The 24,307-nt window shown below is 44.1% G+C and overlaps 1 protein-coding gene across 1 annotated transcript in view; it reads left to right on the top strand.

Annotated features, from left to right (window-relative positions):
• The first annotated feature begins 12,190 nt into the window (after positions 1 to 12,190).
• Positions 12,191 to 24,307, top strand: part of LOC310768496 (protein argonaute-4) — a 30,687-nt gene continuing 18,570 nt past the window's right edge. Inside the window, exons 1-3 of the mRNA XM_083626624.1 lie at positions 12,191 to 12,701; positions 22,706 to 22,871; positions 23,216 to 23,336. Coding sequence (XP_083482750.1) covers positions 12,683 to 12,701; positions 22,706 to 22,871; positions 23,216 to 23,336 — 306 coding nt within the window. The 5' untranslated portion in view covers positions 12,191 to 12,682. The remainder of the gene's footprint in view (positions 12,702 to 22,705; positions 22,872 to 23,215; positions 23,337 to 24,307) is intronic.

Below are 24,307 nucleotides of genomic sequence, written 5' to 3'. Positions count from 1 at the left end.
AAAAACTACCCACTCAGAGCTCAACAGTACTGTACTCAGAAGCTCTGTGTGCTGACGCACACATTGATGCTCCCTTCGTGCATCAACATAGGTTGCATTTTCAGATGTTTAAAACTCCACTCCACACATCACTTTTTCCACATAAAAATTAGACTTGAGTGTGAAAGGGCGTGAATTGCTGTTAACTTCGCTGTTAGGGTTTAATGCTGTTGCCTAATTCTAGCTATGCTAAAATAAACTATTTCTCCACTGATTTCTATGGGAAGCAATCGCTTCCTCAACAGTAGATACAAGCCTATGTCATGCCTGGATACGTAGCATCCAGCCTCTCTGATGGTCTTATGCCATGTTCTCTACAGTAATGAATCCTCCAAGTGTGGGTTATGCTTTCCCATATAATGCTGACTGTACCTGGACCCTTTGTGGTAAAGTAGGCTCAGGGTCAGCTCAGGGTTTTTGTGGAACCCTTTCAGCATCTTCTTCCTCTAATCACAACCTTTTCCTTTGCACTCACTCACCCTGCTCCTTAAAACTAAAACAAGTGTTTTAAATATGCAAGTCAAATATTGTTTGGCTACATACACTGTACAGGCACACTGCTAAAAAACGTATGGGTGGGGGAGGGGAAGCATTTGACAAAAGCCTTGCTGGTTTGAATCCTAAACCAAAATTTGGCCAAACTAAATTTCTGCTTAGAGTAGACCTGTTTCAATTAATGGACCTAAGTTAGCTATGTCCATTTACTTAACTAGGTCTGCTCTGAATAGAACTAGCACTGAATACAGCCCTAAAATTTTATTAATCTCTTAGTTTTGTCACATTTTTGCTCCTTTGCAGTTGCTGTTTTTTAAATTGTACTTTTGCATATCTTGGTGGTTCCTCCCAAAACATCCTTCTCTCTCTTTTTCTCTGTGGCATTGTTTTGCCTCTACATCTGTTGGCATTCAACCATCTGTCCTGAGTTTGCTATTAGAGGAAATGATTATGATTATTATTAATTCACCTTATTCATCATATACCTGAAGTGGACTCTATGCTATATAAAAGTTTATGCCTCAAAAAGCTGCACTGTGTATCCACAAATGCATAGATTTGTACAGTAAATCTGCCAGGACTGTAGCCAACTAAGTTATACAGAGAATAGACTCACCAAAATCAATGGTGTTAAGCTAATAATGGCTCAAGGTGTCCCATCACATTGGCAATGAAAGGGGTGGTGCAATTTCAGTCAGGATTCACTAGGGCAGAGGTTTTCAACCTTTTTGTGTGCATGGCTCCCTCGACCAACTACATTCTTTCTGTGGCACCCCTGTGGGGCTCAGGAGCCCAGTTATGTCACCCCTTGCCTGCACAGCTGGCAGCCTCTCACCCTTTTTCAAACACCCTCCCTTGTGGAGTGTTCCCTCAGCCTCTTCTCTCTCCTCTCTTTGTGAGTCCTCCAGGCAGTTGCTGCTGCCACCCCTGGTCTCTGAACTGCCCCCCACCCCAAGAGAGGTGCCTCTCAGAGGTACCATTCACTTGTCAAGCTCTTAGCCAGGGCTGCTGCAATAAACAGCTGTGCAAGCCTTTGGGAGGCAGAGATGCAAGAGAGCATCAGAGGAGGGAGGGAAAGAAAGAGATACAGAGGCCAGTGTTGCCCTTGGCACCCCTGACTATCATTCAAGGCACCCCAGGGTGCCACGGCACAATGGTTGGAAACCACTACACTAGGGAGTGAGCCCTGAGATCTATCTGCAATGCCAGGAACATAGGCCTAATACTGCTTTTTGATGCATTTTCCCTCAAACCAGCTCTCATCTGATTTAAAATGACAATCCACTGTTAAGCTGAGACGCATACAGCTGTTCTGCATGTGCAAATGGCAGCGCATGCACAGATGAAGGCTTCCTCAAACAGGAATGGGGTGCAGGATTGCAGGTGCTGGAAACCAAATTGGGTAATGTTTATCAGATCAGGTGAAGACATAGCAAGTACAAATGTGATTTAAAACTCATCAGGGCCAGGGGGGAGCAGTGTGTGGACCTCACTGTGTTATAAGCGCTAATGTGTACGTAGCCATGGTAGGTAATGTATTTGCCTGGCCCAGGATTGGATCAAAGTTTCAAGAAACCTCCCCAGGGGAAGCTACCATCTGATGGGCCTGGCCTGGGCTATTTGGTGCTAAAGGGGGGGAAATAATAATAAATAAGATGATATACTAATTCATTCCAAACCTAGATATACCTGCTCAGAAAGATTAAAAAATATCACTTGTGTGCTTTACAAACATCTCTTGGAAGAAAAATGGATTATTACTATTCTTTGTTAATTTATGCACTACAAAATATCAATAAAAGGTGTAAAAAAAAATCAACCTCTAAACACCTATACTAAACTGGCCCTGAAAAAGATAACACCTTTATAGTGTGAGTGCAGTCCAAGATTTACAAAGTATTTTGTACACTGAAAAATACATGTAAATAATAGCCATCTGCATTATTGCTATTATTTATTTATACAAAAACTGAAATAAGAACTGGCTACACCGAACCAGAGAAGCACAATGATTTCCACTTGCTGGTATCTTTTTGACATGACCATGATTAGCAGAAGATGACAGATGTCTCAAAGGGCAGCCTTCCCCAACTGCGTACCCTCCAGAAGTTTTGGACTACAACTCCCATTAGACTCAGGCAGTATTGCCAATGACCAGGGATTATATGACTTGTAGTCCCTGCCCCACCCCCCAAAAAAGGATGGGGGAGAGAGAGAGTCAAGTTAGGCAAGAGAATAAAAAGAGGAATAGAGTGTCCCACACAGATATTAGCAGCAGGGGATAAAATGTGCTGAATCCTTTCTCTCTCTTTTGAAGGAAATTATGTGTTCTAAGAGTGGTTTGGGAAGCAGCATGGAGAATGAGAAGGGAATGAGAATGAGAAGCTAGAGAGGGAAAGAAACATGTGCTCATTGGACTCATGGGTGAAGTTTCCTGTTGTTTAGGTGTGCTTTTGCTGAAATAGGTATAGGGGTAGTCTGCTTCCCTACATCCATACCACCAACATTTAATCCACAGTTATTTCCCTAAGAGAGGTGAGGGGGTGAAGAATTGTTTGTATATATTTCTGAGGGATCTCCTTACAATACACCTGTCCATTCACTCTGGTCATCCATGGGGACCCTTATTGTAGTGCTGCATGTGCCACACACTCAGTCTATGGTAGTCTGGCTCAGGTCATCTAGCTCAGTGGCACTTGACCTATGGAAGATTCCACCCACTGAGGTCAGACATGCACCAACCCTGTTTAGATTTTGGTGGACGCTAAAAACCTCGCTCCGTCAGGCTTTCCCCAAAAGCAATTTGTGGGCAATTTTGATGCTTTCTAATAATTACGTATCTTATTTTTATCTGCTTTTATTTTTTATTATTGTACAACACTATGTTATTTAGTGGTTATTAACTCTCCTAATAAATAAAATAAATAAATGTAATCCTGGGTAACACTTGCTTAGGCAATGAAAATCCTACGCCTGCACAACATAATCTCTCTGTCAACTGGCTGCCTGAGCCACTGACAAGCAATAGCATGCTTGCTGCTACAAATATCAACCATATTTTGGTGCATTTGGGCACACCCTAATTTATTTTTATAGCCATGTGCCAAATTGGTTATGAATTCTCCTAATGTGCCAAGTTGGAACATATAAAGCCACTGGCACTGCCCTGACCTCAAAACCAAGGTCTGTGATGGGAACTGGATCCTTTAGCAGATTTCCATGTTGCCAATGATCCTGATGAGTCATCAGGCCTGTGTTGATTCAAGGAAAAAATAGGTATACAAATGAGTCTGGGGCAAGTACTCTTTGGTTACAAAAGCCCCAGCAGAGATATAAAATCACAAAATATGCAGCTAAGTAAAGATTGGAAATATTGGCCATTGAGACCTTGGTCAGGACAATATTTCAGATTATGGATGTTGCCAACAGCTGAATGTTATTTATAGTCAATGGTCAGTATAATATAAAACTGGCCAGGTGCATTAAATAGGTAAGCAAGGTTACATGAAACAAGGCATCACACATTAGCAGAGAGAAACATGTCTCTATTAGAATTCTGCAAGAGAAGAAGCTAAATTGTTAGAGATTCAACATAAGAGTACAAAAATGCCTTATTTGGTTTGATAGTGGAAAACCTGATGTGATGCATTTTTATTATGTTTTTCTATTAGAGTCAAGTGCTTGTCTTTACTTGTCTGAGAGTTGGCAGTCCCATCCATTAAAAAAAAATACAAATGAGATGTGCTCAAAAGCACACAGTGGAGGAATAAGCAGACTCACTCATCTCAACTCACCACCGCCCAAGCCTCCCTTTTTACATATATAATAATTTTTATTTGATTTTACAAATATAGAATTATAACAATCCAAATTACATATCCCTATTTAGAGATGTCTCCAAATCTCTGGACTCCTGCAGAGGATCTCAGTGACTGAGCTGGGATATAAGGGTACAGAGAATCTCTACGGTTCCCTAGACCTTAGTTGCTTAGGGCTTTCTATATTAATTAAAAGACTTTGAATGTGGTTTGATAGTGATGGGTAACAGTGTAGAGGTTTTAATTGCTGTGTTCCACGTTGTTGGCAATAGATAGGTGTGGCAGGGGTGGATTTTGGCATCCTGAGTGAGGACAAAATTTAATGCTCCCCCCCCCAATATTTATTATTTTCACAATTTTTTTTAATAGTTGCTTTTTTATCGATCATTTCAATAGGTATCTGTATAAATCTCACCTCATGAGAAGAGGACACTCCCTGGAAAAGACCCTGATGTTGGGAAAGATGGAGGGCACAAGAAGAAGGGGACGACAGAGGACGAGATGGTTGGACAGTGTTCTAGAAGCTACCAGCATGAGCTTGACCAAACTGTGGGAGGCAGTGGAAGACAGGAGTGCCTGGCGTGCTCTGGTCCATGGGGTCACGAAGAGTCGGACACGACTAAACGACTAAACAACAACATCCGTATAAATATATGATGAAAATGATTATTTTATGCCCCCTCGGCTCACCTAAATCCAGCACCGCATGTGGTATCCAGGAAGAGTAGCAAATAGCCTGGTGATGAGCATGGAAAGACTCTATCTAGCAAGCTTAAGCACTTGAAGGATTAAAAGCCATTCAGCAAAGCCATTCCAACTGCCTAAAGTTCAGTGTACAAGTAGTAGTACTGTACTGTAATACCAAACTTTATGTATAATTACATATAAAGACATTGCACTTTATTAGTTGACATCAAAGGGAAATAAATCTTACTATGGAGTTCATGCCTAGTAAACATTTCCCAGAGAAGCAATAAATGCCGTAGCTGCTTAAATCCCATCCTGCTTTATAATGGATGGGTGAATTGCCAACATAGGGAAATAATACAATAGACCGTATTTTTAGTGGACTCTAGAATATACAGGGACACGGGTGGCGCTGTGGGTTAAACCACAGAGCTTAGGACTTGCCAATCATAAGGTCGGGGGTTTGAATCCCCATGACAGGGTGAGCTCCCGTTGCTCAGTCCCTGCTCCTGCCAACCTAGCAGTCTGAAAGCACATCAAAGTGCAAGTAGGTATATAGGTACCGCTCTGACAGGAAGGTAAACTGCATTTCCGTGCGCTGCTCTGGTTCGCTAGAAGCGGCTTAGTCCTGCTAGCCACATGACCCGGAAGCTGTACGCCGGCTCCCTCGGCCAATAAAGCGAGATGAGCACCGCAACCCCAGAGTCGGTCACGACTGGACCTAATGGTCAGGGGTCCCTTTACCTTTACCTAGAATATACAAGGAGTAAGGGAGGGGGGTGTCTCTGTTTCCATGCCTGTTACCTGTGTAGTAGTTTGTGGCATACTGAACAGCAGCAAACATAGGAGCCAACGCCCAGGGGCCGAGGGGTCTTCACCCCCCAATAAAACGTTTGAGGAGGCTGCCCAGTTGATGGGCATTGCCATTCAAATTGTGTGTGTGCACCACGTCATGTGATTATTATGTGGGGTGGAGCTGACTTTCCTTTACTGGCAGTTTTTAGGTGAAGTTTGGATAGCCAGAGATTATTTAGCTGTGATTCTTACATTGCAAGGGGTTTGAATAGATGACTTCTGAGATCCCTTCCAACTCTTCAGTTCTTTGATTCAGTACCATAAGGTGCACTTCTACAAACTACAGATAATAATGTGTGTCATTCTGTAAGATAAATTCCAATATTAGGTACAAATTCAGTACACACCAGCAGATGCCACACATGAACTCAGTTGCACCACCAGGAGTGGTTCTGCTCATTTCAGTGTGGCCCAGAAGCTTATGCCACCATAAACAGCATAAGATGCCACAAGACCCCACTTTGTATAACAGAGTCTGAATACATACAGTAGCAATCTGGAAGGTACTTTGGAGCAGCCTTGTTAACATTAATGAAATCACTCTGAAGAAAGGACAGGATTGTAACTTCAGACTTTTAAAACACAAACCCATGTATACCAATTAATTAATTAATTAATTACTTAATAAGGAATATTTATAAACTGTTAATCACAAAACACCATAGCATTATAAGAAAAGAACATAAAATAAAACAAGTAAAACAGATGAAACAGTTGTATTCATTTTTAATCAGGTACTGCCCACTAGTAAACTCATCCCTTTAGGAAGGCCTGCAAAAAATGAAAATAGGTTGTTAGCATCTGATTGAATGTGTAGAGTGTTGGAGACTGACTAATTTATATGGTGAAAGTTAAGTCCATTGCATTAAGTGGAGCTTACTTCTTAGTAAGTGTGTTTATGACTGCAGCCTTAAAGATAAATTGTGTATGAATAGTGCATGTGTTTTACTGCCTTTTTGGATTGGGACCTATTTTATTTTTAACTGCTCAAGGGCTAATGATACCAGCTAATTTCCTCCCTACCAGTGTCTTTCATTCCTGCCAAATTCTGAGTGACATCCCATGATTGCTATTGATCTGTGCTCTCTGTGTTAACTATTAGCTGCTGGGTACTAATCAATCATTAATGCCAGTGAGAAGAGCTATACATTTATCAGTGGACAGCAAATGCACACACACACACACACACTCTGAGGCTGTGATCCTAAGGGTTTGTGTGTCCTTTTGAAAACTTCAGCATGTAGGTGGGCTTCAGATAGATCTAATTTATTTGCAAAAGGGTTACTACAGCCAGATCTTTAAGCCTGCCTACTTGGAAGTAAGTCCTTGCGATTTAAAAGATACCTACCTCATACCAAGTGTGCTTAGGAGTTTGGCTACACAGACCAGGCATGTTCATGTTTACTCTGAAGTAAGTCCCACATGTATTCAGTAAGCCTTACCTGCAGGTAAGTGTATGTAGGATCGCACCCTTAGAATGCTTTGACATGAAACTGAAAACACCTGAGCTGCCTTAATTATTACAATTTGCATATACCAATAGAAGCTTATATATAAGATGGTTGTTTGGCTAGAACATGGATTATGGGATAGGTGTGGCTTAGTGGTAGAGCATGTACTTTCCATGCAAAAGGTCCCTGGCAGCTCCAGGTAAGACTATGTTCTTAGCTGAAGAAAGGATGATGCTAAAGGAGACATTGAGATAAAATTCAGGCAAGTTTTTGCTTGTTAAAATTTAACATGTAAGTGTAATAATGTACCTAGGCCAGGAGCAACAAGGAGCATGTCCCTAGAGCAGATGTGGAATGAAGAAATTGTACCTTCTTTTGCTGCGGTGGTTTTGCATAGTTCTGGGGTATAAATGTGCATGTGTTTTAAGTGTGCGCACACAGGTAAATGGATAACTGAGTGTGCCCATAATTATTTATAGGTTTGTCTGTTGTTTTTAAGGTATATGTGCATGGGTAACTAATACCTGTATACATATCCAGAACTGTACTTGGGGTTTGTGCAGTTCTAGAAGAATAACCCTCCCCAAAAATCTTCCCACTTGGAATAGGAATGGAGGGTAGGGAATTAATAACAGGGACAGCTCAAGAAACTCCCACCAAAGACCATCTACTACTGTGGATGGGAAAGATCAGGTCATGAATCTGGACGGAAAACCTGAAGTGCGCATGTGTGGATGTCCTCACTTAAATTTGCAAACACAAAATGTGGATTCTCAGCAAAGTAACAACCCCATATGGATGTGCTTTGTTATATCAGCAGTTCTTACAACAGTCCTGTAAGGTAGGGCAGGTTTGCAACCCCCATGTTTTCTTCTGCGAAGAGGTTAGGCTGAGAAATTGAGACCTGTCTAGGTTAACTCTGTGACTTATAGCTAAGGTGAGATTTGAAGAGGGAACTTTCTGTTCATCATTTAGTTTCTTGGTAACTACATTGGTTAGTTTTCTCTGCTTTATTAGTTTGAATTCACCTAAATAAATATTTTCTAAACTATTTTAACCCTAACCTGGATACCTTAGTTAGTTAGAGCACGGTGCTGCTGAAGATGCCAAGGTTGCAGATTTGCTCCCCATATGGGACAGCTGCATATTCCTTAATTGCAGGGTGTTGGACTACTAGATAATCCACAAGGTCCCTTCCAACTCTAGAATTCTATAAGAACTATATACATGTTAATTTTTTGATGGGATACAGGAAAGGTGTGTTCAGATCCTGTGATCTCTGTTTTGGAGATGCCAGGCTTTAAAACTGGAGAAGCTGTGCAGAAGTTATTACTTTGACCCCAATATTGTCTGTTAACAAGGTCTTTGAGTAGCAGGAATGGGGAAGTCTGCAATCATTGTAATCTTTGAGAGCTGCAATTAGAGGCACTGCTAAGGCCTTAAAAGACATGGTGAACACCTGTGGTGCAAATGTGCATGTGCTAATTTATCCACTAGAGATGCAAATATAGGCTGGCTTTCAGAAGGAATGCTTGCTGGTATGTTTACTATTTTATTGAGTTCAGTCATAAAGGCTGATGGCTCAACCATACTGGAGCTTTTTAAATGCTTTAAAATTCAGGGTGATTAGAAGAATCATTATGATGATCAGTGTATGAAAAAGCCTGAATTTGCTCTTATTATTCCCCCCCTCTTCCCTTCCCCAGGTTAAGGTTAATTTTGCTGTAGCACAAATTCACAATAAAGTGGTGTGAGAGGTTTGCAGGTAGCAGCTGCATGCTTACTGAGTATGCAAAAATGCTTAGAGAATGGATGTGCATAAATTTTCACGCCAGATCACTGGAAAAGCTAATGATGACAAATGGGACAGCCCAAAATGAGCATCATTCCCAGGTAGCACTTTCTCTTGCCCCCCCCCCGTTCCTTCACAACCTTTCAATTTACCCCCACAGTTGAAATTCTGTGGCCTTACTCAAAAGTAAGGCCCATTGATTTCTATGAAATATGCTGCTAAGTGAATGTGCCTTGGAGAGAATAATTTTATTGAAAGTAGGAGAGCAGAGCAATCTGTGTTGAGAGTTACCTCTTTCTGCTAACACACCTGCCATTTCTGCTTTTACCTTCACTTCAACAAGCCCTTACTCCCCAGGCAGCACTTGGTGAGATGTGTGGCGCAAAGAGTACTGTGTGTGTACCATGCAATTTGCCTCATACTTCTTAAACCAGTGGTGTCTTTTTCAAAGAGGGCCAGATTTGATGAAGTGAAGGGACGTGAGGGCCAACCAAAGGGCCAACCAAAGTTTTTGACCTTTTTTAAGGATTGAAGTTGTTGAATTTTTACCCCAGAAAATAAACTGCCACAGGGGCCGGATTACACTGACCAGCAGGCTGGGTTAGGCCCCCAAAATGGTGCCTGTCTTAAAATAATTTTAGCTGCCCTCTATGCAGTGGAGGATACTGCCCCAACAGACCAATCTGGTTGGCTTTTATACTTACTTGCCTCAGGCCAGCCCTGATCAAAACTCTATAGGGACTTGTTCATCATTTAGGAGGCTCTGCAGCCCTTGCCCCCATCCCCAAATCTGATCCAAGGTTTGGGGAAACCTTTGGGACAGCATTTGGAGCAGGGGAGGTGACATTGAGGGCTGCAAGAGAAAGGTGGAATTGCTATCCATGGCTCCCACCCAAATGAATCCTAGGAACTGTAGTTCATGAAGTGGGTTGGAATTGTAATTACTGTATGTGTGGGATAAACTACAGTTCCCAGAATTATTTGTGGAAGCAGTGTACTTTAAATGTAGCTTCTTAAGAACAGGAAGTAGTTCAAAATTAGGGGAGACAGGCATTGGACCGTTACTTCGTCTCCCGCTGAGTATGCTTTCTGACATTATTACCGGTATTTCTTATACTGTTATTTTTGGTGTGAGTGTGTATTTGGTAACTTTCCACAACTACCTGTTGGGGTGGAATATTTGATTGCAGCACCTTTCGAAGATGAACTGAATTTGTAACAGTTTAGCTGAAGAGCGTTTGAGAAGCAACCTGCTTTATAGAATTTATATCCCAAACTATGTAATTTCTTTTTTCTTCTTTTCTAAGAAACCCTCCTAGAGTGCGTTTGTGTCTCCTAAGTCTAGCTACAGCAGCACACTTGGTGCTGGGAGGAATGCACCCATATATCTTTTTTCAGCCTATAGTTTTGTACATTAAAAAATTATGCTTACAGCTATAGGAAAATGAGTGATTCTGAAATGTTGAGCTATGGGAGACACATCTAAGAAGATGGATTGGGTTGTCAGAATGCTGGCATATGTGCTATGTTTGGAGATTTCCTTTCCAGTGGGACATACAAGTAGGGACAGTAGTGAGGAAACTTTTCAGCCCAGGGGATGTATTCCATTCTGGGCAATACAAGGACAGATAAAAAATGGACAGATCAACAAATGTGAATTTTACTTTTCTATCCAGACTAGCAATAGGCACGATCAGTGTTCAAGGACACATTACAGACCAGCCATGCAAAAATACCCAAGGAAGATGTGAAGAGGGGCAATGAGGGCTGTGGCCTGGTGAGAGCTGCAAGGGCCATATAGAGGGAGTTGAAGGGCAACCTTAGGGGCCTGGGCCTGAGGCGGGGCAGTGTGAAATGGGAAATGCTGGCATGCCCAGACTTTGGCGTTGGGCTTAATTGCCTCATTATTATGACTGCTGGGTGTTTAAATAGCCATAGATCCTCTACAAGGAAACTCTGGGAAGTGCATTAATATGAAGCAGGAATGGAGATTTAGGATGGAATATTCCCATCTTTCTGCTGTTGAAGCAAACATTTTACCATGAAAGAGGATGTAAAAATGGAAAATAATACTATCATGGGCTGGCTGGATGCAGAGGAGCGGTGGGAGCACCAGTTGGGGAACCCCCAAGTTGGACCCTCAGGGGAAGAAGGCTCAGAGTCAGGGGACTGGTGGTGGGACATTGATGAGTAGTGCTTGCTATGTGTGCAAGACCTCTAATGGGGTAAATGGCATCTGCTTAATGCCACAAGCCTATTTTTGCTTACCTAGGAGCAAGACTCATTGAATTAAATGGGGCTTGCTTCTGAGTAGCCAAGGATATGATTGCGTGGCACCTCTTGTAAAACAGACCTTCTTATAACTCCCTTTCTCTCCCCGCCCCCCCCATAACAGGTAGGCTCATGGCTGGTGGGGTAGTACTTATGGCTGGTGTCAAAAGAGAACACACTCCGCACATGTTCAAAGGCACTCGTGGAGCCCCACAGACCGAAGCTCCCTGAAAACTTCCGAAAGGGCTTAAGTCCTGGCGCGCGGTCTCTTCTCTTGCTGAGTGGGGACATTTGTGGGAGATGGAGAGAAAGAATGGCCGGGGCCGACGCCCCCGCTGTGCTTAAATGCCTTTAGCTGGCAGGGCGAGGTTGGCGGCAGCCTCTCTGTGCATGGGTTTGTGTTTGAGGGAAACGGTAACAAGCGCGCGCGGGGAGCGCGCTCCCCCTCCCCGCCCCAGACGGCAGCGCATGCAGCGCTCGCTCATCAGGGTCTTCTGCCGGACCGGGTAAAAGCGGGCGAGGGAAGGAAGCTGATCTACACGCGCGTACACCTTCGAGGCGAAGAGGACGGAACAATATACCGCGCCGCGCGTGCACCTTACGCGGCTCTTCGCCTCAGCCCTTCCCCTCTTCCTCCGCCCCCGCCCCCCATGTTGGTTGAATTGGGCGGAGCTAGTCGCGCACTCGCGCCTGAGGTGACAGCTGAGGCGGCTGCGCTGTGAAAGGGGGCCCGGGCAGGCGCACGCGCGCGCCGGAGGGAGGCACAGGGGGCGCGCACGCACAAACACACGCACGGCCTGGGCCTGAGTGAAAGGCAGCGAGCGGCAGTGGCCGCAGCGCGGATACGCACATTTACAGTCTCCTCTCTCTCTGGCACCGTCCACTCGGTCTCGGGGCCGAGAAGACGCGCGCGCGTGCGCGCACATCCCCCAACACACAGACACGCGCGACCGAGCGTGGAGAAGGGGGAGGAAGAGGAGGCGGAGGCGGGTGGGGGAGGAGGAGGAGGAGGAAGAAGAGGCGCTCCCGGTGCCGAGGGAGAGCGCTGGGCGGCCGGGCTGGTTCCGCCGAGGCGGCCGCGGGCTGTTGGCGAGGCGGGGACGCCCCCTCCCCCCGCCTCCTGCTCTCCCCCCGTTCCCGGTACGGACCCTCACACCGGAGCCAATATTCCCGAAATTAAGAGATACGCTGCGGCGGCGGCGGCGGCTGGAGCTGCGGGGCCCGGGGCGGCCGGGACCGGAGGGGACCGCAGCGAGGCCGCCGCCGTCGCCGCCATGGAGGCGCTGGGACCAGGTGAGAGGGGGGTGAGGCCTTCATGTATATGCATGCAAAGGGTGTGCGAGGTGTGTATGCGTGGGAGTGTGGTGGGAGGGGCCCAGCGGTGGTCTCGAGGCCGTGGGTGACGACGTGGGTCACAGTTGGGATGTGATGGAGGGAAGAAGGAAGAAGCCCTTGCCCTTGCATGCCTTGCTTGGGAGTGACATTGGGAGCGGGGGTTGCTCCACCTGGGGGAGGCTGCAGAGGTGGGGCTGGGAGTGTTGTTGTTGATTTTTCTTGAAGGGTGGGGCTGGGCCATGGGGCTTAAATGGATGTATCTTCCAGCAGAAGCCTTGGGAGGAAGGAAAGGCTTGCTAAACCATTTGTTTATTTAGGTGAAAGGGGACGGTGTCCGCAGACAAACCATTCATTTAAAGCACACACACCCCTTCCACATCACAGGAACTGTAGTTTGGCTACCATAGAACTATAACTCCTAGCACCCTTAAGTGTAAGCCCCCAGGATTCTCTTGGGGATGTGTGTGCTTTATATGTGGCCTAAGAGGCTGATAGTGGTGACCCTGTTGCTTTTGTTCCTTGAGGGCTATTTACACCCACATAGCATGTAACGTTTTTAGGTAGATGCTTAAAAAAAGGTGGTGGCAGCTTGGGTGTATATCTGGAAACTACTGGGTGCAATAAGCAGCCTTGCACCTCAGTGTGAACTCAGCCCTGCAGGGAAATTGGCCCTGACCAGGCTTGCTTTAAAAATGGGTAAGCCTGTAGCATAGTAGTACCCTCTGCAGGCTAGCTGTTAAAGTTTTGGGCCCCAATTTATCTGGTTTTAGGTGTGCATTTTAGTGTTCATTCTCCCTTGCCAAGGGCTCTGGGTGGGTAATAATTTAAGTGGAATGGAGCAGTTACTTTTGGATGTCTTAGCACCAGTTGCAGAAGATATTGGCTGATGATTAGATGTAGGGCCTGAATGGCCCAGTTATGTTATTGGGATCTTAACCCCAGGACTGTGATAAGAGTTGAGGTATGTATCAGTAGTACTGGTGAGGAACTTCACTCTTGAGCTGATGGAGCTCCTAATATATAAGAGATGTTGCCCGATTGGGCAACAGAAATAAGCGCTAGAAAGATGGCTAATATTCTTTGATTGAAGAGGGTCCAGCTTCAGCATAGTAGTATAATGAATTGAAATGAGATGTGATAACATTAAGGTCTGGTTCATTTGGCCGGATGGAACTTGGAAGCATTGTGTTCATGAAGGAAACAACAGGTTAGCAATTGGTTGTGGTTTTTGGGGTGACTAGGGATTTCTGCCTCCTGTTAGGTCTTTTGTCTCATGAAATAGTTCAAGTGATGTTCTTTCTTTTAAAGTAGATTCTTAAGGCTTATTTTTTCCAGCCAATCTTTGTCTAATTGTGTTTGGTCTCCTTTTTTAAACTTACATTATCTAGTTGTCTGAACCATAAACCCATTGAGTGGGACCTGTCCTTTATGTGTATTTTGTACAGCATGTGGCTTTTGATTGTTTTAGTTATCATTAATCATCCTTGCTTCAGCTTCTGTAACCTGGAGTTCTGTTGTGGGTAATTGTTGTTGCGTCCTTCATCTGAAGTCTCTCATCTGCACCCCCACTCTGTTCTGGTAGATGCAAAACTGTGCCAGTGTTCTCTTTTATGTATCTCAAATGTTGAGGGCTAAAAGCTGTTACTTAGATGAGTCACTTTTGTAGTGCATTTTATATTTTTATCCTACCTTTTGACTCATTAGGAGCCCCCAGAGCAGCTAACTATCCAATAGTGTACAGAAATATAATTGGATGTCGTGCTTTAGATCTATCCTGTGAGACAGTTGCCATCTTCAGTCTTCCCCATATTCTCCATTTGCAGCCTGCAGCTTCCTTGAGAATCTTGTGTTGGGTACTCAGTGAATTCCCACCTGGAAGTGGTATGAGTTGCTGTTGCTTAGCATCATCATTAGATTTGATTGGGTGAGCTTTTGGGGTGGTGTGTATGTTTAGCCTAGGGTAGCTGTCAGAGGTGGGTCACTGCTGAACATCCAACTATTCAAATGGAGTGGTTTATTTGGCAGTTTGCCTTTTCAAGCCTTTTTTGTCTTGGCTACTAAAAGTCATATTATGGGATGACTAAATTAGTTCTGTGAAATTTATTTGTGCTTTGAGGGAGGGAGGGAGTGATGTTGTCATCTCTCAGAGGTGCTTGCAAGACCATCTACTGAGGGAACCTTCCTTGGATCCCCTTGTCTTGAGAAATCAGATTTATCTTGTGTTGAGAAATAATTCCTATTTTGGCAAGGTGGTTGGGTGGGCAATTGCTTATTGGATACATATCATTACATATAAATTCTTTTAAATTTGGGGTTCTGGATGGAGTTTAGGATGGGAAATTCTTTGGTTACCCCGATGGATGTTCTGTATTGCTGCGAAGCATGGCTTTGTTGATCTTCCTTTCTTGACAGTTTTCAGTACCACCAGTTTATTTTATTTATATTTTAATTTATATACCACCTTATACCTGGAAGTCTCAGGGAGGTTTGCAGAATAAAATCAAAATATAAAACCACAAAATACATAATCAAAATAAAAACAGCAACAACCCAGTAACCCTACAAAAAAAATGTGGCATCCTTTTGGACAATCTGTGTAGATTGCAGGGAAGAGTATTGTGCTGCAGTGGTTCTGCTCCAGTCTTGTGGGATGGTTCCAGAAGTTGGTGCTGTAACTGCTGCTCTGCCTTGTGGAAGTTAACCTTGCATGGTTCTGCATTCTGCAGGGTTCTACTCTAATACCTATATGATGCTGCTGGGCGAGGTCATTTGGAGATTTGGGGCACAGTGTCATTAAGTTTTTATTTCTCTTTTTCATTTGCATCAGATGCAGTGTATGAATGGCTAAAATCAAGTAATGAACTAGATATGAATTAATATGTTCAATCCTGACAAGACAGATGCAGATGGTGGGTGATTTTATTAGAAAGGATCTAAAGGACATTCCTCCTCTTGTTTGGTTCATACTCCCAATTAAGTAGATAGCTGGGAGTTACCCGAGGCCTGGCACTGTTTTTGGATGTTTGTGTAGCAGCTTGTGTTCTGTTAGCTTTCACTGATATGTCCACTGTGCCCTTTTCTGAAGACTTGAGGACTTGGCCATGGTCATGCATGCTCTGCAACCTTTTAAATTAACTCTTCTAATGGGCTTTGCATGTGTACCTTTCCTTATGGACAGTCTGGACCAGCTGAAGGTTTGTCGTCCAATAGTGTATCTTCTGAAAATGTGTGATGGTCATCCTTTGTGAGCCCTACAGGTTGCCTCTTGGTTACTGAGCTGAACTCCAGATACTGATTTTGACTTACACAGCCTGAGACTACTCTGTGATACATTAAAGATCACTTTCTCCCATATAGACTCCTCCCTGCATAAACTGTGAGTCACCATAAACAAGAGAGTGCTTTCAGTGATGCAATAATAAAGTACCGTATTTTCAGCAGTGGTGCCTGGATTGTGGCCCTCCACGTGCATTGGAGTTGGGCCTTTTGTGTATCCAAATGACATGTTTTTCACCTGTGCTTTGTGTAAGGTTGAATTCTGATGTTACCGTTGTTCCATGTTGCTCTAAACTCATTTCAAAAGGAAATGTTTTTTTAATTGACTAGATTTTTAAAATGTGTGATGTCCATGTAAACCCCTTTGCTTTTGCAGCTACGTTGCAATACATTTACCTATAAAAACAGAACTCTATTTTTTTCTTTGCAGTGGACAATTTTGCTAAGACTGTACATTTGGCAACTTTTTGCCTTTTGACAAGTGAGTAAGTGAAAGAATGGGATTATTTCCCCCTTAAAAGTGTCCTTAATAATTCCTTGATAAGGGGTCCAGTGTTGGTTGAGGTTGTTAGCTGATATCCCCGGAAGTTGCCAGTTTTTTATTGCAAAATGTGACCAAGCGTTGGTTTAAGCAAGCTTAATGGAGCTGGTAAATTCACATGCAGAGACTGCACCACTTCTCTGTTCACTTGTTATTTCACTTCCTTCGTCACTTTCAGGAAAGAGGAACACAAGTAGGTTACTGAACTTCACAGGGAGGTTCCTCTCCAAAGAACTTAGAGCGTTGGTGTCCTTGTGAGGAGTCTGTGAGGCAGGCAAAGTTCACATTTGGGGGATTCCTTGTGGAATGAGTATGGCTTAGAGCAGGGGTCAGCAACCTTTTTCAGCCATGGGCCGGTCCACCGTCCCTCAGACATTGTGGTGGGCCAGACTATATTTTTTGAGGGGGAAATGAACGCATTCCTATGCCCCAGAAATAACCGAGAGATGCATTTTAAATAAAAGGACACATTCTACTAATGTAAAAACATGCTGATTCCCAGATTGTCCGTAGGCCAGATTGAGAAGGCGATTGGGCTGCATCTGGCCCACAGGCCTTAGGTTGCCTACCCCTGGCTTAGAGGGAGTGATGACTTGACCAAGGCTACCCATTGACCTGAGCAAGGTTTCGAACCTGAGTTTCCCACATGCAAATCCTCTAGCATGCCACAATGGCTAAATATGTAGAAAGGCTGATTCACAAAAAGTCTCTTAAATGTCTCTTTCTAACAAATATTGCATTATACTCACATTGCATTATGCACCCAAGTGGATTCACTTTTGATTTATTCTCATTATGAAAATTTAGATGACCCTTTGCCATTCAGGGTTGAGGGAGAAAGAAGCTGGTCACATACAGCACACAGTTAAACTATGGAATTTGCTTCCATGTGATGTAGGGATGGCCACCAACTTGGATGTTTTTAAAAGAGGGTTAGACAAATCCATAGCAGATCAGGCTATCAGTGAATGCTAGTCATGATGCTTGTGTCCTGTCTCCTGTGTTAGTGTCCCTCTGAATAAGAGTTGCTGGAAATCCCTGCTTGCAGGTATCCTGTAGGCATCTGGCTTGCCATTGAGAATATGATGTTGGACTAGATTAGCCTTTAGTTTGATCCAGCAGAACTCCTCTTAGTTACCGGTATATGAAATGGCTTGTGCATTGTGAAGTGATTATGCTTACTTGTGTGAAGGATGGTGGTACCCTGCTTCAGTGGCAACCTAGATGTGATCTTTCCTTTTCTCTCTCTCCTTGCCAGCAGTGACTTAGTTATTGCCTAGAGCAAGGAATGTGGGATTCCCACTCCTTACAGTGATATGTACTCAGGAGCTGAATTCCAGTTGAATTCTGAGTCTCCTTGATAAAGTTTTAGTCATAGATTAGTTTAACATTTTCATTACTACAGCTCATAATAAATAAATTCTTGGCTTGGTACTATTTAAAGAAATGCCATTGTGAAGGCTTCATGGCTATCATGACTCACCTTCTTAATCAAATTCACCTCAGGAAGAATTGTGAAAACAGTTGCTTTCTTTAACAGTATTTTATCTGTTTGTTTGATATTTATTAAATTGCTATGCCATCCAAGAAGCTACATAATTCAGAGCAGGGTTCAAAATTAGCAGGTCGCCAGGTGCATTTTGCACCGAAAGATTCTCCATTTGTGAGCACCTCCCAAAGTCAGGGTGCCATTTTTTGCACCTGTCTGACGCTCAAGGATTATAGAAATGCATGTGCTTTGAAGCCTTGAAGTATATGTTAGGAGTAGACAATATGTTAAGGAGTTTAAAAAGTAGAGTGTTTTGAAGACTGAAGTACGGTACCAATATTTTTATTGTAAGCACCAAATTAAAAATGTATCAACAATTTCTGCTAAAATGTGATATTAACCATGTGTCACTTAAGCGAATTGTGTATTAGCTCATGCTTATAAAAATAATAAATAAAAAGTGTTGCCGACTTCTCCCTAGTGGCGACTAGACATTCTGTTTTGGTGCCTTCAACCCAGGTCCCAGAAGCCATTTGGCTCCTAGCTTTTCCATCCCAGTTTCTAACACTGATTCAGAGTGCTGGTGATTACTTGTAAAGCCCTAAACTTTATGGGATCTGGTTACTGAAGGACCACATTCTGTCACACAAACTGGTCAAGGCCCATAAGAAGTTAGGCAGGTGATGCTTGGGGAGTGACTGCAGGGGATGGGAGAGCAAGTATGGATTGACTGAAATGCCTGAAGGAGGGCTAAAAAATATACTAATCTGTTGACCATACAGCCTACAGTGGGGGGAAATAACACCCAGTGCTGTGCTGTGTGCCAATGATTCATGGTAATCAGCTGAGTTTTGCTTACAAATATAAGTGGAGGTATATTTCTAGTCACTAGTTCTGGAGCTCCTGTTTGTCCCAGTCTGTTTAATTTTTCTGTTACCCAAAAAAGTTAAAGGAGGATAGGTTCTGGTAGTAATTAGACTTTTATTTATTCTACATGCCCTAGAGAGTGGTGCTGAATTGCCCTTCCAAGTCATGGTCTATCTCTCAACCTCTGCTTTCTATCTGTAATGTTTGAGTAATAATGGCCTTTCAGGAGTTTTGTGAGAGATGCAAAGAGTAAAAAATACTTAAACAGAAGTGCTGTATAAATACAAACTATTATTTCAGAAACCGAGGGAGCTTTTGAAAGTAATTCTATCTCATCAGCTCAAATGCTGAACCTACAAAAATGTCAGCCCTGAAGGACACCGACATATTTTCTTTGTAATTCTTTGAGCAGATCACTGATCTATAAAAGCTATGCTACTTCAGACCAAATAGCACAGGGGTGTCAAACTCAAATTCATCGGGGGCCACATCAGCAGTTTGGTCACCCTCAAAGGGCCGGTTGTATCTGTAGGACTATGTGTCCACCCTTTATTATCATAAATTATTGTCACTGCATTCAATTATTACTGTTTTTTGTAATAATGTAGACGGTCCAGAAGGATGTTATGTGTTTGGAGTGTGTGCGCGCGCCTCTCTCTCTCTCCCACTCACCCCCCCCCCCACCAGCCACCCCATATTCCCAAAGAACAACTTGATCACGGGCATCGTCGGTCCTGGAAAGGCTGGCTGTGCAAAGATGGAGAGGGAGGCGAAATGAAGAGGAAGGGAAGCCCCGGGCTGGTGAAATCCAGCGTGGAGGAGAAGAGGACGCCTCCCGCAGGGCGAGTTTGCACGGCGGGAAGGATCGGGAAGCAATAGCAGGACGTGCGAGGAGAGAGGGGCTTTCGAAGCCACCCACCCTGGGAGCGGACTCTCCTTTAAAAAAAATAAATGATGGTGATGGATTCTTAACATCTGGTGGGAATTTTATTTTCTTTCTCTTCCTGCTTTCTCCTCCTCCCGCCACCAAGCTCGCCGCCGCCGCCACCATCAGCATCTCTTTGCATTTGATGTGCGATTCTGGGAGGGGGGAATGCAGAGGAGTTGGAGGCAAGGCGAACGGATATAATAACGCGGAGAATTTGGCGAGGAGAAGACGCGGATGCTCCGGATTGCTGGATTGCTCCTGGCTGAAATCAGAAATCCGATTGCGCACTGGGTTGTGATTGGAAATCTAATCAGATCCTGGGATCGGCGAGGGGGGAGAGCGTAAGAGCAGCGGGGGGGGGGGCAGAGAGGGAGAGAAGAAAAGAAGAGCCCCAAAGTTGGCGTTTCTGAGAAAATAATTTTAAATGTTGCAAGGGGACGCGCCTCGGTGGAGGGCGGAGGGGGAGACACGGGAAGCGCGGCCGTGGGAACCCCCAATGTAACGTGGATGCACATGGATCCGCTCGCAGAGAAGGAGCCGCTTGGCCGGAGCTGAGCAGACATAACAAAATCGTGTTATTAAACCAAACAGCGGCCGTTTCAGACAGACGGGGCTGCCGCTGCTGCTGCTGCTGGCGGCGGCGGCGGCAAGGGAAACCTTCCACAGAAGCCAAAAACGCTTCTCTCCCACCAAGAGGGATTCCAAGGTGGCTGAGGATTGGAAGAAAAGGGGAGTTTGGGGGCCAGGCAGGGAGGATCCAGCATCCCCGGAGAAGATCCAAGGCTGGAATAAAAAAGTTTCTCCGAGGAGAAAGACTCCCCCTCCGCGGCGCGGAGAGACCTGACCTTCCGCTTGCTCTTTTTGAGCAGTGAGCGGGAGAGAGAAGCCAGCTGCCCGCCTCGCTTCAGCCCCCGACGACGAAGGCGCAAGTTGAGAGACGAGGGGACATTTGAAGCAGCAGCCACGTCCTTAAGAGTGACGGGGGGAGGCGAGTAGGGAGCCGCACCATGTAAACTTTCTTGTGTCAAAAAAAAAAAAAAAAAGCGAGAATAAAAGGTGAAGGCTGGCGGCCGGTGGTGGCTACACGGGCCACATGACGAGGTCTGGCGGACCGTATTCGGCCCGCGGGCCTTGTGTTTGACACCCGTGAAATAGCACATCTCCTGAGTATACAAATAAAGTAAACTTTGATTGTCCTTGATTCATGATAGTCAAGAGATCTAATTTTTTGAAAGCAAAAAGGTTTAGCATTATGGAATCTTATGCTGACTGATGAGGGTTTTTAATGTAACTAGTTCTGTGAGGAGTTGAACTTTGAGCACTTTCCATAGGAGGAAAGGCTAAATCATTTGTGTGTGTGTTAGCTTGAGGTGGGTGGGGGAAGTGTGTGCAAGGAAATGTTAACGTAGTAGAAAATATTTCAGAAAGTTTTCTGTTACTAGATTTTATATGAAAAATGTCATTGCTAAAAACATTCTCCATAAAACCAATGTGTAATGGTAATGAATGTATACAATACCAGTGAAATTTTCTATTTCCCCCCATGACTATTCCTAAAGAGACTAATAATATAAAATGTTCAGCTATATATTATCAGCTTTTAGTACCTTAATTTTCCCTCTTAATGTTTAAACCATGTTAAGGGAATTAACATAGCCCTTTCGATGCTTTGAACTTCAATGGTCTATCCCTGTGCACTTGGTCATCTCACAAGGAAATTTGTATTTTCTACTAACACTTGTTGACTGGCTTTATATGGCAGGACAGAGTCTGCAAACAACATTTCCGGGCTGGTTATCTGAGAGATGTTGTTTGCAGATGCCCAACTGTTTTTGCCTGCGTGAAGTTCGGCCTCATCCTCAGTCTGACGAAGACCAACATCCTGGGTCAGGACGTCATCAGCATTGTTGACCACACACCTGAGGGAGCGTCTCCACCCCCATAGTTCTGCCCAGACACCAAGGTCCAGCACTGAGGGCCTTCTGGCGGTTCCCTCACTGCAAGAAGTGGGAACAGGGAACCAGGCAGGGGGCCTTCTCGGTAGTGGCACCTGCTCCGTGGAACGCCCTCCCATCAGATGTGAAGGAAATAAACAGCTATCTGACTTTTAGAAGACATCTGAAGGCAGCCCTGTTTAGGGAACTTTTTAATGTTTGAAGTTTTATTCTGTTTTTAGTCCTCTGTTGGAGGCCACCCAGAGTGGCTGGGGGAACACAGCCAGATGGGCGGGGTTTTATTTATTTATTTATTTATTGATTGATTGTATGGGAATCCCTTGCAGGCAATCACAATGCCTGGAGAGAGACAGACAGGTTGTGTATCCATAGCAGTGACTGCTGGGAGGAGCCCAGAGCATACCTTGGTGCACCCGTAGCAACAAAACCCAGACACTTTCATCTGCCCCCATCTGCTTGACTCCTTGACTTCTCTCTCCTTGATAGCATCTCAGTTATGCTGAGTATGATGTTATGAATCTGGGGGACAGGCTAAATTCCAGATCAGCTAGTGCCAGAATTTAATTAAGGTTTAAAGTGTTTAAGCTTGTGTTAAAAGCTTTGTGTCAAACCAACAAAAGGTTAGAATCTAAGGAAGCGCAGTGTGTATTCCAGGCACCAGTAATGTAGCACATGTAAAAGCTAGTGAAATAATGTAGCACATGTAAAAGCTAGTGAAGTAGTCACACTTCCTGGGTTGTGTATTGGGACAATGATCCTAACCAATGAACAGTTGGCAATCAGTCTGAAAAGCATAAAACCTAATTGGCCTTAATTTTCTAGTACCTATTGGAATTGGAATTGCTAAAATGATCAAGCTGGCAATGCTTGCTAGGCAATCCTTCTAAATCTCTCATTTTTTTACAGGGCCACCAGCCAACCTGTTTCAGCCTCCCCGTCGTCCAGGCCTGGGAACAGTAGGGAAACCAATTCGTCTCTTAGCCAATCATTTCCAAGTGCAGATCCCTAAAATCGATGTTTATCATTATGATGTGGATATCAAACCAGAAAAGCGTCCCCGGAGGGTGAACAGGTGAGACCAACTAGAGAATTCCAAGCCTATTTTTAACAGTTCTCCAACTGCTGTCAATTGCAGTTTTAAATAGGTTCTTTGGGTAAAGAACTTAAATATGCTATGAGCATTTGAGTACTAAAATTGGATGTACTATGGAACAGCCTTGTGTCCTCGGCAACAGATTTGGTGACAATCTGATACTGTATAAACCACTTGTACTTGGACTAAAATTATTTATTTGGGCTCTTCAGGCAGCTTGGGTTATGTTTTGACAAACTGGATCAAGACTGCTAAATGCTTGCATGCCACTAATTTTTCCTGTTGTCTCTCCTCACCTCTATTTTGCTTCCAACTCTTTTCAGGGAGGTAGTTGATACTATGGTGAGACACTTCAAGATGCAGATATTTGGGGATCGGCAGCCTGGCTATGATGGCAAGAGGAACATGTACACTGCACATCCTCTGCCTATTGGCAGGGATAGGGTAAATGATTTCATGAATGGCCTTCAGAAGATACTATTCTCAATCTGATGCCTAGATCAGGCACCCCCAAACTTGGCCCTCCAGCTGTTTTGGGACTACAGTTTCCACCATCCCTGACCACTGGTCCTGTTAGCTAGAGATGATGTGAGTTGTAGTCCCAAAACAGCTGGAGGGCCGAGTTTGGGGGTGCCTGGCCTAGCTGCTAATGATGTCATGCTTAACCTGACCTTCAGCATTGCAGGAATATGAGCTGTTGTTAAACTGATTTAGTTCTAAGTTTTGCAATAACACCATGTAAACAGAATGCTGTGCAGAAGCTTAAAGTGGTGTTTCTTAACATTGGCTAAATTCAGATGTGATGCTAAGCCATGAGGTATAGTTTACCATTGTGAATGAGCTTGAGTTCTCCGCCTTTGCTCCTTGCTTACTTGAGCAGGGAAACAAACCATGGAGCAGCTTAGCATTTCATGTTCAAACCAGTGCTTATAATTTGTTTATTTCTGATTAAGCCATGGTTGGGAAGCTAAGAAGAAACTTGAGCTTCTTGATAGGGATCTGTTTGGAGAGAGACAAATCATGAGTGCTGGTTCAAAAGTTTGCCTGCTCAACTAAGCAAGGAGCAAAAGTGGGAGAGCTTGACTTGCGTCATGCACAGTATGAATAAATAAACCATACACTATGGCTTAGCATTGCATCTGAATGTAACCAATGTATAAAGTGAGAATCTTAAAGTATGTGTGTTCCTTTCTGGAGAGGGCCACTTTTCATGCCTCACTGTGCTAAATGAAACATGTTAATATGCTCTGAAATACTTCTAGGACTTACAATACTTCCATGGAGCGGTGATCTGCAGATTCAGAAGGAGTAGGGAAGTCTTAATAATGAAACTGATCATATTCTGGGATCAAGGTTATTGTGGCTAGGCTGCAGCCCTTCAGATATTGGGACTCTGCAGTCCAGGCTAGCATAGC

The sequence above is a fragment of the Podarcis filfolensis genome (assembly GCF_964270895.1).
Source record: "Podarcis filfolensis genome assembly, chromosome: 8".
Lineage (NCBI taxonomy): Eukaryota > Metazoa > Chordata > Lepidosauria > Squamata > Lacertidae > Podarcis > Podarcis filfolensis.
Note: the sequence above shows the minus strand (reverse complement) of the source record. Positions and strands in the feature narration are given on the sequence as shown.